We start from the raw sequence: 16,555 nt of genomic DNA, 5'->3' as shown, positions 1-16,555 counted from the left end.
TCTGCAAAAACGCTTATCACGTATGTGGACTAACTGCCCAAGCGACTACTAAAGTCGGCGGACTGTGGTCAAGACGAGTGTGTTTTGTACTCAATACATAGAAGTGTCACCCCTAAACAGTGAGACTATAGTCGCTCAAATGTGTCACATGTGCCTTCGCTTCGCAACCCGACTTAAATATATGTACAACGCCGCTGTCAAGCTTTCGTTGCGTTCTTCACACACCGTGTTGTTGCATTTATTTATCATGCCAGTATGAGAGTGCAAGTGCAAGAGCACGGTAGTCGGCGTCCTCTCCGAAAGCTTATCAAATCGCACTTTGACCGCGAATCGGTCGAGAACGCTGTTCGAGATGTTTATCTCCGCGCCGGCGGGCGACACGAACGATTAACGCAAAACGATAGTCGATCACGCGAATTGTGCTTTATTTGACATGACGTGGTAAGGGGGCACGTGTGGGAGATGTGGCACGGCGGGGCGTAGATTTCGGCACGCGGTTTGTTTATTTTTTTGCCGGGGTCAATCATCTTGAAGCGGGTAGTTCGAGGACAACGCCACGGGTAGTCGAACAGTGCAGGTACTTTGCACTGTTTACGCATTTAGCTCCTATTCGTCGTTGTCGGTTTTTCGAAGGCTGTGACTGTGTGCGACTCTTCGAGAAATATGAATTCTTTGCTTATCGAACGCTACCCGAACGAGGGAATCCCGTCGCTGTGTCGCATGTGGACGACGACGGCGGACGAAGATTAGTAGTTGTGACCGTCACTGACTGACCGCCCGTTTGATGCGAGCAGCAGCGTAGTATTCCGGGAACGATCGGTTAGTTGATGTTGTTGTTAGTGGCACGGCGCTCAGTACGTGAATATGTTCCTGTTTATCCTGACGGTAGAATAGGAATTCTGTACTAAGCGTGGCGGTTCGCGGTGCGTTAGAGTTATTTCCGGTGTGTTTAATCAACGATCGCCGGGTGGGCGGGGCATGTGATACCAAAGATATCTTCGTCGTGGCGGGATCAACTGTCGAAATTGTGATTGAGTGGTTAGTTTCAATCAAATAATTATTGTTTCTATCGTGTCATCCAGAGAGTGTGGAATTTGGTCGAAAAAGTTCGAAGAAGCTGCGTGAATGTGTGCTGCCTAAGTCTGCTCAAGGCACGAAGTGTTGCAATTTTCCACTGTAAGTGTTCATTGAAAAAGCAAAAAAAATCGGCTTCCGATTCAGTGTCATCCACCAATAACGTGTGATCATTATTACCTTCGTTGTGCGTGATTGCGTCAGGGAAAAAGTTTAAGTCGTTACGGTTTCAAATCACGCACACCGCTGATCCGGAGATCCGGAATCAACACCCGAGCGATCGATTGGCGTTTCGCAACGCCCCGCAAGCATGGGAAGCGTTTCCAAGGAACCGACGCCGTACGATGGGGTGCTCATCGACGAGAGCCAGCAGTTCATACTAGACGGTAAGTTCAAGTTCTTTTGTCCGGTGCACACTCAGCGAAACAAACCGCGCACTCTCGTCGCGGGTGGAAGGTGAACTTCCCGCGAAGCAGAACAAGCGCTAATTTTAGTGCGCCGCAAACTTCCTTCCTGCCTTTGAACTTCATTCGTAGGTACGCATGCAAATAAATTCTGCTTCCGTACTTTCTTGTTCTGGGCTCTAGTCGTTAGCAAGTCAATCTAAAAACTGTCTAGTCAAATAATTTCCTTCTATGACAGCTGATTTTTCTCGTCTTTTGCGAAGATAATTGAAATTGTAGATTTCAAGCAAAAAAAGAAAACAGCTGACCGATGTGGATGACGCATGAACTTTAAAATTCGACACGCGGAGATTGAGGGCGACCTTGAGGGATCGAAACTCACCGGGTGTTTGCCATCATCGCAGCACTAATAGCTTAGTCTCGGCTCAGTCAGTATACAATGGAATATCGAGGGCTGCACCGCCGATGCCCAATCAGACAGCGGAATGCACGGACAAACTGGCTGCTACTGAACGGAAAATAGCAATAAATATTAATAGGTAAACGGTATTTATTGTCATATACAGCGTGACGCGATGCTTCGTATTGATTGTTGAGGTGTTTTAGAGTTCAGTTTCGTTGTGTTTGCCTTTGAATTCTTTTTCCAGCTGATGGTTGATTGTTTGTCTGTACAGCATATGTCGATTCGTTCACCTACAACTTTATTGTTCTTTTTGACGTAGGAATATTCAATTCAAGTTTTGAAAATACAATCAATTTGTACTGTACTTTTTATGCCAAATGCAGAAGTTTTAAGCTGAATTTACGACATGTCTAATCTGATATTCCGGTCACGCAATAGCATAGTAGATAAATAAGGTTTTCTGCTTTCTGTTAAAAATAAAATATGATAAATGTATAAAGATCCACTAAATCAGTGCACAATTGTTTGTGCACCACAGTTAGAGTAACCACCTCTCAGAACAATATGTGATCCTACATAAACCAAAGTTCTTTAACTAGATATTGACTCCCAAAAGTGGATAATGCCATATTCAAAAACCCTGATTGATGCACCTTGCGTTGTTGGTACCATTCTCGTGCATTTAGACATACTAAAAGTTCGAGTAAGAATTTTTATCGTGTTTTGCCTTTCTTGTATACTAAGTATACGTAAAGGCTATGAGATCACTCCAAAATCAAACTTTTTTTTCTTGAGCAAGGGTAAACGGAAATCTGCAAACAGAAACCTGAGGAGGTTAACTCATGTAGTGTGGGGATGGGATCACTCGACCCACTAGAACCCAAACCCTTTCGCCAGTCCGTATCCCCCGGCCCGCAATTAAGCAATACATCAGGGGAGGACTATTGAGAACGCTCACGCCTATGCTAACGCACTCGACGCTCTAGCGCAACATCGACTTCAATAAATATATCTCATGAACTCGCGTAGGAGACGAGCACCCACACAACAAACGCCGCGCGTGAACCGCAATGACCTCTATATCTACATACGGAGGTCCCCGCCGCTCACTCACGAAGTTTTTGTTGTTCGGATGAGCATGTTGTTCACTGCATCACAGTAGTCTCTACTACAGCTGCTGGTTTCGTTCAAGACGCCACCAGCAGCGCTGTAGTTTCGACATAATCTGTTGAGACGCTGTGTTCACCGCATTCCATATAACCTCTTCCCGACACATCCTCTCAACGAGGTTGTCCGGGGTTGTATCCATGCCGCTGACAAGCAGCATGGCATTGCGTTCAACATCGAATCGCGGGCATGCAAACATCACATGCTCTGCCGATTCTACCTCACCTACACATTCCGGGTACTCCGCATAATCAGCGAACCCGAACCTATACAGGAACTTTTTAAAGCAGCCATGTTCAGACAAGACCTGTTATAGGTGGAAGTTGACCTGACCATGCTTCCTACTAATCCAATTCGATTCCTCTGGAATCAGTCTGTGGGTCCGGCCTCTAGTGCCTTGGACCATGCTGGTACGCCGTATCGGATAATATACAATGCTACACTCGCTATAAACCTACGCACCTGACTTTGCTTCGCCGATCCGTGGACATCATTCGCGATAAAGATTTTATTCCCAATGAAGCCCTTTGGCATACATAATCGACGTGGCTCAAAAAAATTGAGCTTATCGTCGATTATTACGCCATCGGAGATCCATAGTGTTATATACCAATCGACTCAGCTCGTAGAATTGCACAGATAGAAAAAATCCACTGAAATTTACGCTAAAAATAATGCACATAAATGGAACGTCATTACTAGCTTAAATCACCACGGGATATAGCCTACATGTATACAACATTTGACGTGAATCGTCTTTTTTGCACGCAAGTTGTAAGCAATCTTGTTAGGAAGAGGACGATTTCAGCGAAGAATAGCGTAAGTTTCCGCATGAAGTTTTACGCGCTGTTTACTTTTAATAATTTTTTTCTGTGTGAGGTTAGGGACCACCTCCAACAGTAAACGAGGGAGGCAGGACTACATCCCCGACCCGCTAAACCGTTTCCATTGCCGCCAAGCCCATAGTCCCTTCGGTACAACCAGAAAGTAATGCTTCAAAGGGGGGCCAGTGCACAACGCACCCTTGAGGTTAGGTGCGTGTCCTTGGAGCACCGAACATCGTGACTCGCTTTTTTAGAAGAACACCGTGGTATCGTGCCAGCACATTGCCGGCTTTCCAGGTGGCCTTACCACGCCCTATGTCCTCGGAAGGTGGGAAGGGTCGACTTCGCGCCTGCCTCCCTCTGCACGACTGGTATCAAGAATGATGATGCTGCGTGCACCCCAAATTGACCTCTCTGCGATAAGGTCTATTCGCCAACACACAGAGGGATTTGCCGACGCGGTGCCTACGCCTGCCCCAGCCTTGACGAGGACCTCTTTCCGTCCTCGGATTCGGAACCCGCCCGGTTGACTGACGCCACGAAAGCGACGATACCATGTTGTTCTTCGCACAGCCACTTGTTCGATAAAAGGATCGAGTTCGATCACAGGGCATGACCACCGGTATGACCCATGAAGCCGACTCCGATCCCTTGGACCACCTCTTATTTGCACCTGAACTAGCCATCCTTGAGTCCACGCGCAAACTTCTGTGTAGCTCCGAGACGATTTGGGCGATAGCCGATAAAACGGCGTTCCAGACAACTTCATCTTTACACATCCTCCGAACTAGGTTGTTCGGGGTAGTGTCCAGACCACATGTGGCAAGCATGTGGTCACGCATTGCGCGAAAACATGGGCACACGAACAACACGTGTTCCGCCGTTTCCTCTAAACCTGCGCACACCAAACACTCGGGCGAGGCCGAGCAAGCCAGCTGCGTTACCTGCACTGTGATTTTGCAGCACGCTTGAACGCCGGACACTTCGAACCCCCCATGGGGTGCTTGCTGTTCACAGCTTTGCTGGAACAAATTAAACAATTGGGAGGGTTCGTGCAGCATTGTGCCTTATGTCCCTCAAATCCGCAGCGTCGGCAGAGATTGCTTCTGTCAGGGCCTTTGCAGTCCCATTGCTTGTGCCCCGGTTCCAGGCACTTGAAGCAAACTCCGGGTTGCTCGTATATGCCCACAGGGCACACCGACCATCCCACCTTGACGCTCCCTAACTTGACTACCTTGGAGGCGTCCGCTGCAGTTAGCCGAACCAATGCTACTTCTGTCCCTGCCGGACCTTTCCGTAGCCGAACGGCTGCGGTGGGCGCCTCCACTTCACACTGTTGCCGCAGTGCCGTGACGAACTCTTCGACCTCTCAACCCTTAGATTCACCTCTATCGTGAGTGCCCTCACCGTGACCGTATCGCCTAGGACTTCCTCCGCCAACTTCTTGTAGGCGGCGCCCTTTTGCGAGACATCCCGCTTTAGCTCGAAGATCATCTAGCCCATCCGGGTACGTCTTATTCGACGTACGTCGGCGCCGAGTTCACCGAGCTTGACGTCACTCCTCATCGCCTTCAAGACGTCCGAGTACTTAGCCTCGTCCGCCGTGATGACTAGGGCATCGCCTCTGGCGCCTACCCTAGACTTCTTGCTACCCTCATTCGCCTGGGCCTTCGTTTCGGCCCTTGACGTCTTCGGTTTCCTCTTGTTCATGACCAGGGTCCAGGAGGCGTCATCCCTCTCTATTTCCCTGGTCTGGGGCGGCTGAGAGCTCTCAGCCTGCCGTAACTCCATACCACCGTCTTTCCTGGGTGAACGGACCTTTCCAAGTCCTTCCTCCCCCGGTTTTGGAGGTACCTGGCCGGGGTTCAGCATCCCAGCCCCACTACCCTTGTTCGGGGTAGTAACTCTCCGCGTTTTGGAGCGGCCTCCAGGGAGCTCATCCCCTGGAGACTGTCTCCCCCGTTTTTGGGTCTGCTCCATTGGAGCAGTCACCCCCAACGTGCCCGCGAATACTTGAGCCTCAGCCTGGGTAGACTTTGGCACCACCGTCTCCGCTTGCACGCCCTCGGTCGATTCGACCTTGCTCAAATCCGCGAATTCTTGGGCCTCAGTCTGAGTAGACCTCGACTCCACAGATTTCACGGGTTTAGACTTGGCCGTCCCGACCGCCCTCTCCAGCTTGGCGTCCAGCATCGACTTTCGAAGTTTCAGCAAGCTCCTCTTGAGTTCCTTACTGATATTATGCTTCGATGACGTGTATGTATGTATGTGTGTGTGCGTATGTGTGTATGTGTACAAAATTTTGTAGACACAACTTTTGGAACTTAGCATTGGGCGAATTACTCGCAACAAGTTCCATGCGTTGGGAAATCCTGTCTCATTGTTTGATATTGAAAATTTGCTGGATTTGGACTATGGGATCAGAAGTTATGGCCAAAATACTATTTTCTATGTGCAAAACACGCTAATAAACACTCACTCATATTTTTCAGTATTTTGCAAAAGAAAGGCACCAACACCGCTATGTGGATTAATCTGTTTTTTGTGTATAAAATTAATATTGTAGCATTAACATGCTAACAATGCTACGGTGTAATTCGTAGATTGGGCACTAGTGATTCTCATGTTTTACTTTTGAGATCCTTATCTAGAATTATGATACGTTTCGGCTATGCAGTCTCAGTAATCAAACGATAATTTTGATTTTATCCCAACGTTTCGACCACTTTTCGGGTCTTATTCAGGGGAATCACCTGTCATAAGACGAGTTTATACAATTCCATTGAATTCCACCACTTAATTGTATCTTGACAGATACGTATTTCGACCTCAAAAGTAAGGCCGTCTTCAGTGTCTCGTACTTGACTCAACTTGAAGAAAATAATCGCAGCTTACACTATTTATACTATGCGTAGGTATAATAATTTATCTAGGTACTTATCTTACTACGGTGCTTATTTCTACTCGCTTGATGCGGGCCCTCCTTAGCCGTGCGGTAAGACGCGCGGCTACAAAGCACGACCATGCTGAGGGTGGCTGGGTTCGATTCTCGGTGCCGGTCTAGGCAATTTTCGGATTGGAAATTGTCTCGACTTCCCTGGGCATAAAAGTATCATCGTGTTAGCCTCATGATATACGAATGCAAGAATGGTAACTTGGCTTAGAAACCTCGCAGTTAATAACTGTGGAAGTGCTTAATGAACACTAAGCTGCGAGGCGGCTCTGTCCCAGTGTGGGGATGTAATGCAAATAAGAAGATAAGAAGAAGAAGAAGAATTCTATAAGCATTTCCTCAGTTATTAATTGAAAGTTTTCCTATGCCCACCACTGCATGAGTATGTATCTTTTGTGGCAAGTACAATGGATACACTATGCCCAGGGAGTCACGAATGTTTCTGAGCCGAAACCATCCTGGATCTGACCGAGAAGCTAAATCATAATCTCCGAATCGGCAATCCTACGCCTTTGCTTGCAAGCGTAGTTTATGCGCTGTCGTCTCGATCCGCTACCTTGTTTATTTTAGGCAGTCGTCCCGATCCGCAGATCATTGCAAATGTATTCGATTATTCTGCTAGATGGCTCCCACGATCCACACAGTCGGAATAACGAGAAAGATTCTGCATACCTGAACCGAACGCTGGCGCTGCTGGTGTCTAAACCAGAATTGTGTCAGAATCCTGACCAGGATTCAGTCAAAATCCTGCCCAGGATTATGTCGAAATTTGAATCAAGATTCTTTCGTAATTCAGACCAGAACTCTGTCACAATCAGGGTAGCAATTTTCATAGTCAATGCAGTGAAAAACATGGATCTCAGTATAATCTGCAGTCGCCTTCATCGCCGCCGTGGTGAGTGCGAATGGGTGCAGCCGAAAAATCATTTCCAACACCGACCGTTCAATTTTGCATTCAGCCATTCACAAGTCGCTCTGACAGGCTGCTCAGTTTGCGCCTTATCGTATGACTGTGAGTGGCCCATTTAAACGCGTGGTGAATTTTTTTAATTTGCTGGGTGAATGTGTACATTTCGCTGTGGTAAATTTCATCTTCGCGGCGCAGTGGGTAATGTGAGTTCTGTTGTTTACTTTCCTGCCTCTTCGGGAATGTGAGGTTGATTTCAAAGCAGGAAGAAAATAAACACATGATATAAAATCACCATCATCCAGTGCTGCCGAAAATTTACAACCCTGGTCACAATACTAACTAGAATTTGGTCAAAATTATGTGTTCTGTCGGAATTGTAACCAGATTTCTGATTATGACCAGGATTTTGTCGGAATAGTGACCAGAATTCTGTCGGAATTGTGACCGAGATTTTGACGCAATCCTGACAGGAATTCTGTCGATATACGGTACTGACGGAAATTTGATAAGGATTCTGTCGGCGTTCAGACCAGTGTTCTGTCCTGACCAAGAGTCTGTCGACGTTCTAATCAGGATTCTGTCGGAATCCTGACCAGGATTCTCTCGAGATTTTAGTCGGGATTCTATTGGAATCGCGAACAGGATTCTGGCGGAATCATGGCAAAAATTGTGTCGAAATTCTGACAATGATTCTGTCCGAATTCAGACCAAGATGGACTGAATTATGACGATATATCGACAATTTTGTTACAATTTCAACCAGAATTTTGACGAAATCATGACAAGGATTCTGTTGGAATCGTGACCAGGATTCTGTTGGAATCATGACCAGCATTCTGTCACATTACCGGTCGGAATTCTGACAATATTCGGACCATTCCGACCAAGTTTCTGTTGAAATCCTGACCAGAATTCTATCGGAATTCTGACAATGATAATATTGGAATCCTGACCAGGATTCTGTCAGACTTCTAATCATGATTTGGTCGGAATCTTGATCAGGATTCGGTCGAAATTCTGACAATGATAGTATTGGTATCCTGAACAGTGTTTTGTCAAAATTTAGACCACGATTCTGTTAGAATCCTCACAAAGGTGCTGACGCAATCCTGATCTTATCAGGACTCTGCTGGAATCATGATCGGAATTCTGTCATACTTCTGAACAGGATTCTATCGGAATTCCAATTGAATCATTTGTTTGAGAAACTGCATAAGTCCATTTTACACAATTTCGAGAAAACAACAAAAAACTGTTTTTGAACAAATTGGCACCGAACCTTTCGATTTCTTCGATACAGATCAATAGTTTTTGGCAAAACTCAACACCCTGGGGCACTTCCAGTACAAAAACTGTAAGCAGTACTCCATAATTGTTCTTCAAAGTGCGTGGACATATGTAGTTTCTCCAAACAAACGAAAAAAAATTCTATACATTCCTGAACAACAATTTTTTTCGTATTTTTTGCCGGAATACGTATTTTTGGAAAAGGATTCAGAATATATAAAAATCTCATTTTGGCCAAAAATGTTAAGTACATATGCAGTTTCTCAAACAAACGGTTCAATCAGGGTTCTTCCAAAACCCTTAGGTTCTGTCAGAATATTAACCAGGATAATGTCGGAATCATCATCAGGCTCCTTTCGTTTTCCTGAACATGCTTCCATCAGAATTCGATCGAGATGCTGTCGGAATCGTGAAAAAATTCTGTCGATATCTATATCAGGATTCTGTCAGAATCCTAACCAGGGTTCTGTCGTAGTACTAATTAAGATTCTATTGGAAACCTTATCTGTATTTTGTCCGGAGCTTGACACGGATTATAATGGAATCTCTACCAGGATTTTGTTAAAACCATGATAAGGAATCCGTCAGATAGATGAGAAAGATTCTATCGTAAGAATGAGCATTCTGTCATAATCCTGACCAGGAATCAGGATTATGTTGGAATGGTAAGCAGAACTCTGGCGAACTTCTGACCGGTATTCTTTCGGATTATTGAGCAGGATATTGTCGGAATCCTGACCAGGGTTTTGTCGGAAGCCTGACTCGGATTTTGTTGGAATCTTGATAAGGATTCTGTCGGAATTCCGTCCAGAATGCAGTCGGAATTGTGACAATCATTCTGTCGAAATTCAGACTAAGAAATCTGATCTGATCCAGGCAGAATCCTTATCAAGACTCTGTCGGAATGCTGACAAGAATTTTGTCGGAGTTCTGACAATGGTTCTGTTGGAATCCTGAACACGATTGTGTGGGAAACCAGACAAGAATGATTCCGGAATCCCGAACAAAATTCTGTCGGAATCCCGACCAAGATTATGTCGGAATGCTTACCATACACACTTAAAATAAATCGCAGATTTCTGTGAAATTTCAACGAAATCTCAACAGCAGAACTGTTCGGTAGAAAATTTACAGATTTTTTGGTGGTTTTGACAGTTGATCAAAGAAAATACCGCAGAAAATCGGTGAAATAATTACCGAACAAATCTGCTGTTGAGATTTCAGTGAATTGAAGCAAAATTCACTGAAATCTGTGAAATGATTTAAGTGTGTAATGCTGTCGAGATCTTGACCAAGATTCTGTCGAAATCTTCATAAGGATTCTGTCGGGCAAGTAAAGATTGTATCGGAACCATGTCCAGAATTCTGTCGGACTCCAAACAAGGATTTTATTGGAATCCTGCACAGGATTCTGTCGGAATCTTGGCCAGCATTCTGCTGGTATCTGGACCATAATTCTGTTGGTGCCCTGACCAGAATTCTTTCGGATTCCTAAGCATAATTCTTTTGAAATCCTGATCAAGATTTTGTCGAAATCCTGATCACGATTCTGTAGAAATTCTAACCAGGTTTCTGTTTGAGTCCCAACCAGGTTCCTGCAGCCAACCAGGTCATGACCAGGATTTTGTTGCAATCATGACCTGGATTCTGTCGAAATCTCAACAGGATTATATCGAAATTAGATCAGGATTTTGTCGGTATATCAAATAGGATACCTTCGATGTCCTGATTAGACTTACCAGACCAGTCGGAGTTCTGTCCAGAATTCTGTTGATATCTTCAGCATATTGTAGCCATATACCATCTCAACCGCTCGACATGCGTTAATAAAGAAACGGTCAGGGGATATGATATAGACGCTGGCAAACAAGTGAATGTGGTATATACAGACTTCAAGTTGTACGCTGGTTTGAGTCATACCTGTCCGACCGGTGCAAGCAAGTGAGAATTGATTCGGAATATTCAAATTCTTTTCGCATCGCTTCAGGAGTGCCACAGGGAATTAATCTACGGCTTTTTTCGTTTTAATAAATAATGATGCAGCGTTTGTTTTGCCTCGCGGAAGGTGAGTGTTTCATGCGGATGACGTAAATATGTATATGCTCGTAACCAATAGAGAGGATTCGCTATCCTTACTCCCTCAAATCACTCTACAGTACATTGGTTCGTGCCATTCTTGAATCTTCGGTGCTGGTATGATACCCAATACCCATACAACAGGAAATGGATTGACCGTGTATAGGCTGTTCAAAGGCAATTTTTCGGCAGGCTTTTCGGAGCCTTCCATGGCGTGATCCTGCGCATCTATTTCCGTACAAACACCGATGTACCTGGAAACGCTGAAGAAGTAAAAATATGCACTGCGAGCCGCGTTCACGGTAAAATACTGTGAGTAGAGCTCGATGCTCCGGCTATTCTTTCTGAGATGAACATATATTCCCAGTGAGACAGAGAAATTTCCTGCTGACGGGTCCTCGTAACACCCGATACGGACAACATGGTCCTAGTATGCTTATGGCATCCAGATTCAACAAAAAATTTCCATCAACTCGACATTATCACTCCTGCTGGTTTCTGATTAGTAATGTTCTGTACTATTATTTGTAATGATCCTGTTGACAACCCTGAATAGTTTGTTTTTTTTTTGTGTCCATGAATACGACTATTCATGGACACAAAAAATAATTTAATTTAAACTTCAATAAAGGGTCTTCTTCTTCTTCTTATTGGCATTACATCCCCACACTGGGACAGAGCCGCCTCGCAACTTAGTGTTCATTAAGCACTTCCACAGTTATTAACTGCGAGGTTTCTAAGCCAGGTTACCATTTTTGCATTCGTATATCATGAGGCTGGCATGATGATACTTTTATGCCCAGGGAAGTCGAGACAATTTCCAATCCGAAAATTACCTAGACCGGCACCGGGAATCGAACCCAGCCACCCTCAGCATGGTCTTGCTTTGTAGCCGCGCGTCTTACCGCACGGCTAAGGAGGGCCCCCAATAAAGGGTCAGATGAAGGTGAAACCGCTTCGTGCATCATAGAATTGATCATGGCTTGTTGGTTTATATGTCCCAAACGGCGATGCCATAACTTCATTATCTCAGCCAAAACAAACATTTAGACCTTTCTACCGACGCTCATTCATTGTTATTAGCCATATCGATAACGAACGAATCCTTCGGCTTTCACTTAGACTCCAGGTGACAAGGTGATCGCTACACCCAGAATCAACGCCAAAAATGAAGCTTTCTAGCTTCAAACTTTTCTGTTTGCCGCCCTGTCTGATTGTATACAGCTTCAGGCCTTCGCCAATGGATTGTCGAGCGGCGTCACCAAGGGATCATTGCTATCGTGTAGAGTTAGAAATAATTGAGCTACCATATCGGATCTTTTTTTAACTTTGCTCCTGCGGACTAGAGTCATTGAAGGCGCAAAATGAGCTCGCGTAAACGTTCCGTCCCTCCGTCTTGACAGAAGCTATAAAGTTTAAATATTCCTGTGAAGAATTTGGCGCATTTGCTTTACATGATATGGATCAGTTCCTGTGGTAATTTTAATCCCACAATTATGCACATTTAGGTTATGCATGCAAATATCTAACAACAAGCTCCAAACTGGAGCGTTAGATTTTCAAACCTCTGGAAACTGAGATCAACTTATATCCCCTATCATCTGAATGTAACCTGATTCGACCCTCTCGGGGTCTATTTCACGTCCATAAGCCTCACTGTCGTTTTCTTTCACTTTTATACTTGCTGCTATACAAAACACTGTTTTGTGGCCCAATCTCCGACCCGAGTCGGAAATTGAATACTGTTTTACTTTGACGAAACAATCACGACGTTTCATGTTGACAAAACAAGTCACCTACCTATATGCAATTTTGTACCTCTCCGACAGGTGGCACGCCAGCGTTTCGCGATCGCAATGAGATGTCTGGCGTCCCACAAATCAGCGACTGTCCCATTTTCCGGCACAAATTTCTTTATCCATTCTGGGAAAGTTCACCGTCGCGTCGTCATCGGTTGGAAATAATTTATTCACACTTCGATCGCACTTGAGAGATAGTGCGAGGGCGGTTGTGCTGATGCGCTCACGTTACAAGGCCGTTCGTGTCTCAACCATCCGGCGGTGCTGCTCATACGGCGTGGCTCATTTAGCAACTTTTACTCTCGTGTTAGCGGGCGTTGGAGCTTGTAAAATGTAATTAAATCAAGACGAAACACATTTGATTATTACTTCAATATAAAATCAATGCTTCGCTTGGGCGATTTACTTTTCTGAGATTAACTTAACTTCGGAGACGGACCTTCCGTCCTCCTTTTTTGGTTCATTTTGTTACGACGCACAGTAAAAGCCCTTTTTTCGAGGCAATTGAAATGCATGTTGTAACCATGGGGTTTTTAGAAAAGACACGCGGAAAAAATGAAAGTGAATTTGACATCACCCACGGTCAGCTGAGAGTAGTATTTAATACAATACAATTAAATTTAACATAGATATTTTGGCAACTTGCACTTTTTATTATCAATAAAATTTTGATTGCATTGCTTCCCCATCCATTAAAAAAAACAATATTTGCTTTAATTGCTCATAGAGATGCGCGTTGGACGGAACCTTCGGCATCTGCCTTCGCGTGTCTATAAACAAAGTCGCTGGATGCAAGCAGCAGCGCATCAGGCAAGGCGACGGGACATGACGACCCTGCTAAAACCATTAAAACGGCTTGCTGCGATTAGTGTTCATTAGCGGGAGCGAGCGCAGGGCTCATCGAAAATCGAAGGCGCTTTTTCGATTGCTCGCCCTGTCTTGGGCTCTGGCTGGCGATGTTATGATGTTGAATCAATTTATTAACTTCGGGTGTTGCTGTTTACAATATTTACATTTCAGCCCACGGAGGAAAGTTGGTGCATGTGAAACAAAATTTGTGCAATCAAAACAAACAAATTTCCATCAACCGTTTGACAGCTACGGCGTTGTAAAACAATATAGAGAAAAGATTTCTCCCAAACGGTTATGCAAACGTATGGGCGAGCCCTTACATTGGGATGAACACTCGGGTTTATGCAACGCCATACTCATATGTTTGTTACACGAAAACTACGCTCTAGTTTGGACAATACGTGTTACATCGATAATTATTAATTAATTTTTCTTTTACAAATGGAAAAATATGGATTTGTGTTTTTCAATTCTGATGAAATTGAGATGAATCTGACCAAACTGTAAAAACGAACATTCTGAAAATATGGATGTCATGAACCATGTGTTGAGGGTTCGGGTTCAACAGTAGCCGCTGCTCAGCGAAGACTAGCGGGGGTCCTTGTGAAGCGAAATTTACTTTTTACGATGTACTGTTCACGCTCAAATGTTAATAATCACAGTTCCACGATGTATTAAACGTTCTATGCCGAAGGCGCGGCACTGGGTTTTCGGGTTTTCTAGTTTAAACACTTAATTACGGTTAGAATAAAACTTTATTATTTATGTATCACTTGTTTGTACAATTATACATTTCTTCTACCTTTTTGCACTTATTTGATACAATTATTACAATTTCTCTTTTCACACAAACTCAAACTTTTGCACTATTTCCCGTATGACAAAGTCTTTACCAGCGATACTAACACTTTTTTTTTCGATGCTCTAGAGATTCTAACACCGAACTTGATTTTTTCGCGATGAAACTTTTAACTATTCACTTTTGTTGTTTTAAAGGAGTTAGTTAATTTAAACTTAGATCTCGATTCGTGCACTAGTCACGAGTGTCGAGGTGTCTAAAGGACAACTCTGATTCAATTGGAGTGTTAATAACGTAACCATTTTCCTCATCCCACATTTGACTATGTGTTTTTAATTTCAACTTCATAAATATTCTCAATTTTGAGCTTCCATTAATTACTCAACTTTGCATTATTTATGGATGCTCCCTAAAATTTTAATTCAGCCTAAATATTGGGCTCCCATGAAATTCTCTTGGAAAAATTCTGTTCTCTTTTCCACTCTCTAATACTCTCTTATCTCGAGCACACATTCAAGTGGCTACTTAAATTTACTAATGTATTAATCACTCAATCAATCAATATTTTTCTCTTTCTTTTAACTGGGCCTTGGATTTTTTTTATTGAAAGCTAATACACAAACGCGATACAATAATGGCTTAATCTATTTAACAACTTGGTCCTCAAAACTGTTTCTGTCCAGTTACGAATTTCGTTGTTTCTGGGGCACTCGATTACACGATGTAAGTTTCTGTCAGGTATATCGCAAGTTTCACATTTCTCATCGGTTAATCTACCAATATTATATGCTAATAACTTTGATTTATTTGCTATAACATCGTTAACTAACAAAAATATATTGGGCCTATGTTCTGAACACAAAAAGTAAAAGCTAATGTTTTTCCAAACGATAGACCAATTTTCATCTGGATATTCGTTTTCTACCCTAACAGCAATTTCAGAACTATTAAGGAATTCATTTCGTTGTTTCAAGTCTAATATCGTTCTCTTGCTCAGGGCAGCAGGGACTATGTCCAAGGGCTTGACGATCCCTCCCCAGGCCATCTGCGAGTTGTGGGGCTTGCCTAGGATGTGGTGGGGTTTGACAGTGGGCCCTGTTAAACCTCTATAAAAAGCTACATGTATCCGCAAGTAGGCCCCACCAAAGCGACCGTGTGCCGCTCAAAGCGCACAAGCCCAAGTCCAGGTGTTAGGTGGGACGCTAAACAGCCCTGACACGACGGCCCTCCGACGAGACAGGAGGTTTGCGCAGGCCCAATAAGCCGCCTAGAAAACCAATCATTACGAACAATATAAGAGATAATGCGACTCGATATAATCGGCAAAGACCTAGGCGACGAATACAGGATCACGATTGGAAGCTTGGAACATGGAATTGCAAGTCGCTAGGTTTCGCAGGTTGCGACAGGATGATCTACGATGAATTACATCCCCGCAACTTCGACGTCGTGGCGCTGCAGGAGATTTGCTGGACAGGACAGAAAGAGTGGAAAAGCGGGCATCGAGCGGCTACCTTCTACCAAAGCTGTGGCACCACCAACGAGCTTGGAACCGGCTTCATAGTGCTGGGTAAGATGCGCCAACGCGTGATTGGGTGGCAGCCAATCAACGCAAGGATGTGCAAGCTGAGGATTAAAGGCCGTTTCTTCAACTATAGCATCATCAACGTGCACTGCCCACACGAAGGGAGACCCGACGACGAGAAAGAAGCGTTCTACACACAGCTGGAGCAGACATACGATGGATGCCCACTGCGGGACGTTAAAATCGTCATCGGTGACATGAACGCACAGGTAGGAAGGGAGGAAATGTATAGACCGGTCATCGGACCGGATAGTCTGCACACCGTATCGAATGACAACGGCCAACGATGCATAAACTTCGCAGCCTCCCGCGGAATGGTAGTCCGAAGCACCTTCTTTCCTCGCAAAAATATCCACAAGGCCACATGGAGATCACCTAACCAAGAAACGGAAAACCAAATCGATCACGTTCTAATCGACGGT

The 16,555-nt window shown here is 44.4% G+C and overlaps 1 protein-coding gene across 3 annotated transcripts in view; it reads left to right on the top strand.

The window, feature by feature from the left end:
• The window catches only part of LOC134207614 (uncharacterized), a 531,539-nt gene that overhangs the window by 282,316 nt on the left and 232,668 nt on the right, over nt 1–16,555 (top strand). Inside the window, exon 2 of one of the 3 annotated variants that reach the window (XM_062683334.1) lies at nt 1,083–1,460. The exons of 1 other annotated variant lie outside the window; for it this stretch is intronic. In XM_062683334.1, coding sequence (XP_062539318.1) covers nt 1,385–1,460 — 76 coding nt within the window. In that variant the 5' untranslated portion in view covers nt 1,083–1,384. Of the gene's footprint in view, nt 1–843; nt 1,461–16,555 lie in introns of those variants that run through there. One more of the 3 variants, XM_062683335.1, reaches the window with a different exon arrangement.

The sequence above is a fragment of the Armigeres subalbatus genome, chromosome 1 (assembly GCF_024139115.2).
Source record: "Armigeres subalbatus isolate Guangzhou_Male chromosome 1, GZ_Asu_2, whole genome shotgun sequence".
In the NCBI taxonomy this organism is placed as follows: Eukaryota; Metazoa; Arthropoda; class Insecta; order Diptera; family Culicidae; genus Armigeres; species Armigeres subalbatus.
The sequence above is the reverse complement of the archived record's forward strand: the minus strand, read 5'-3'. Positions and strand labels throughout refer to the sequence as shown.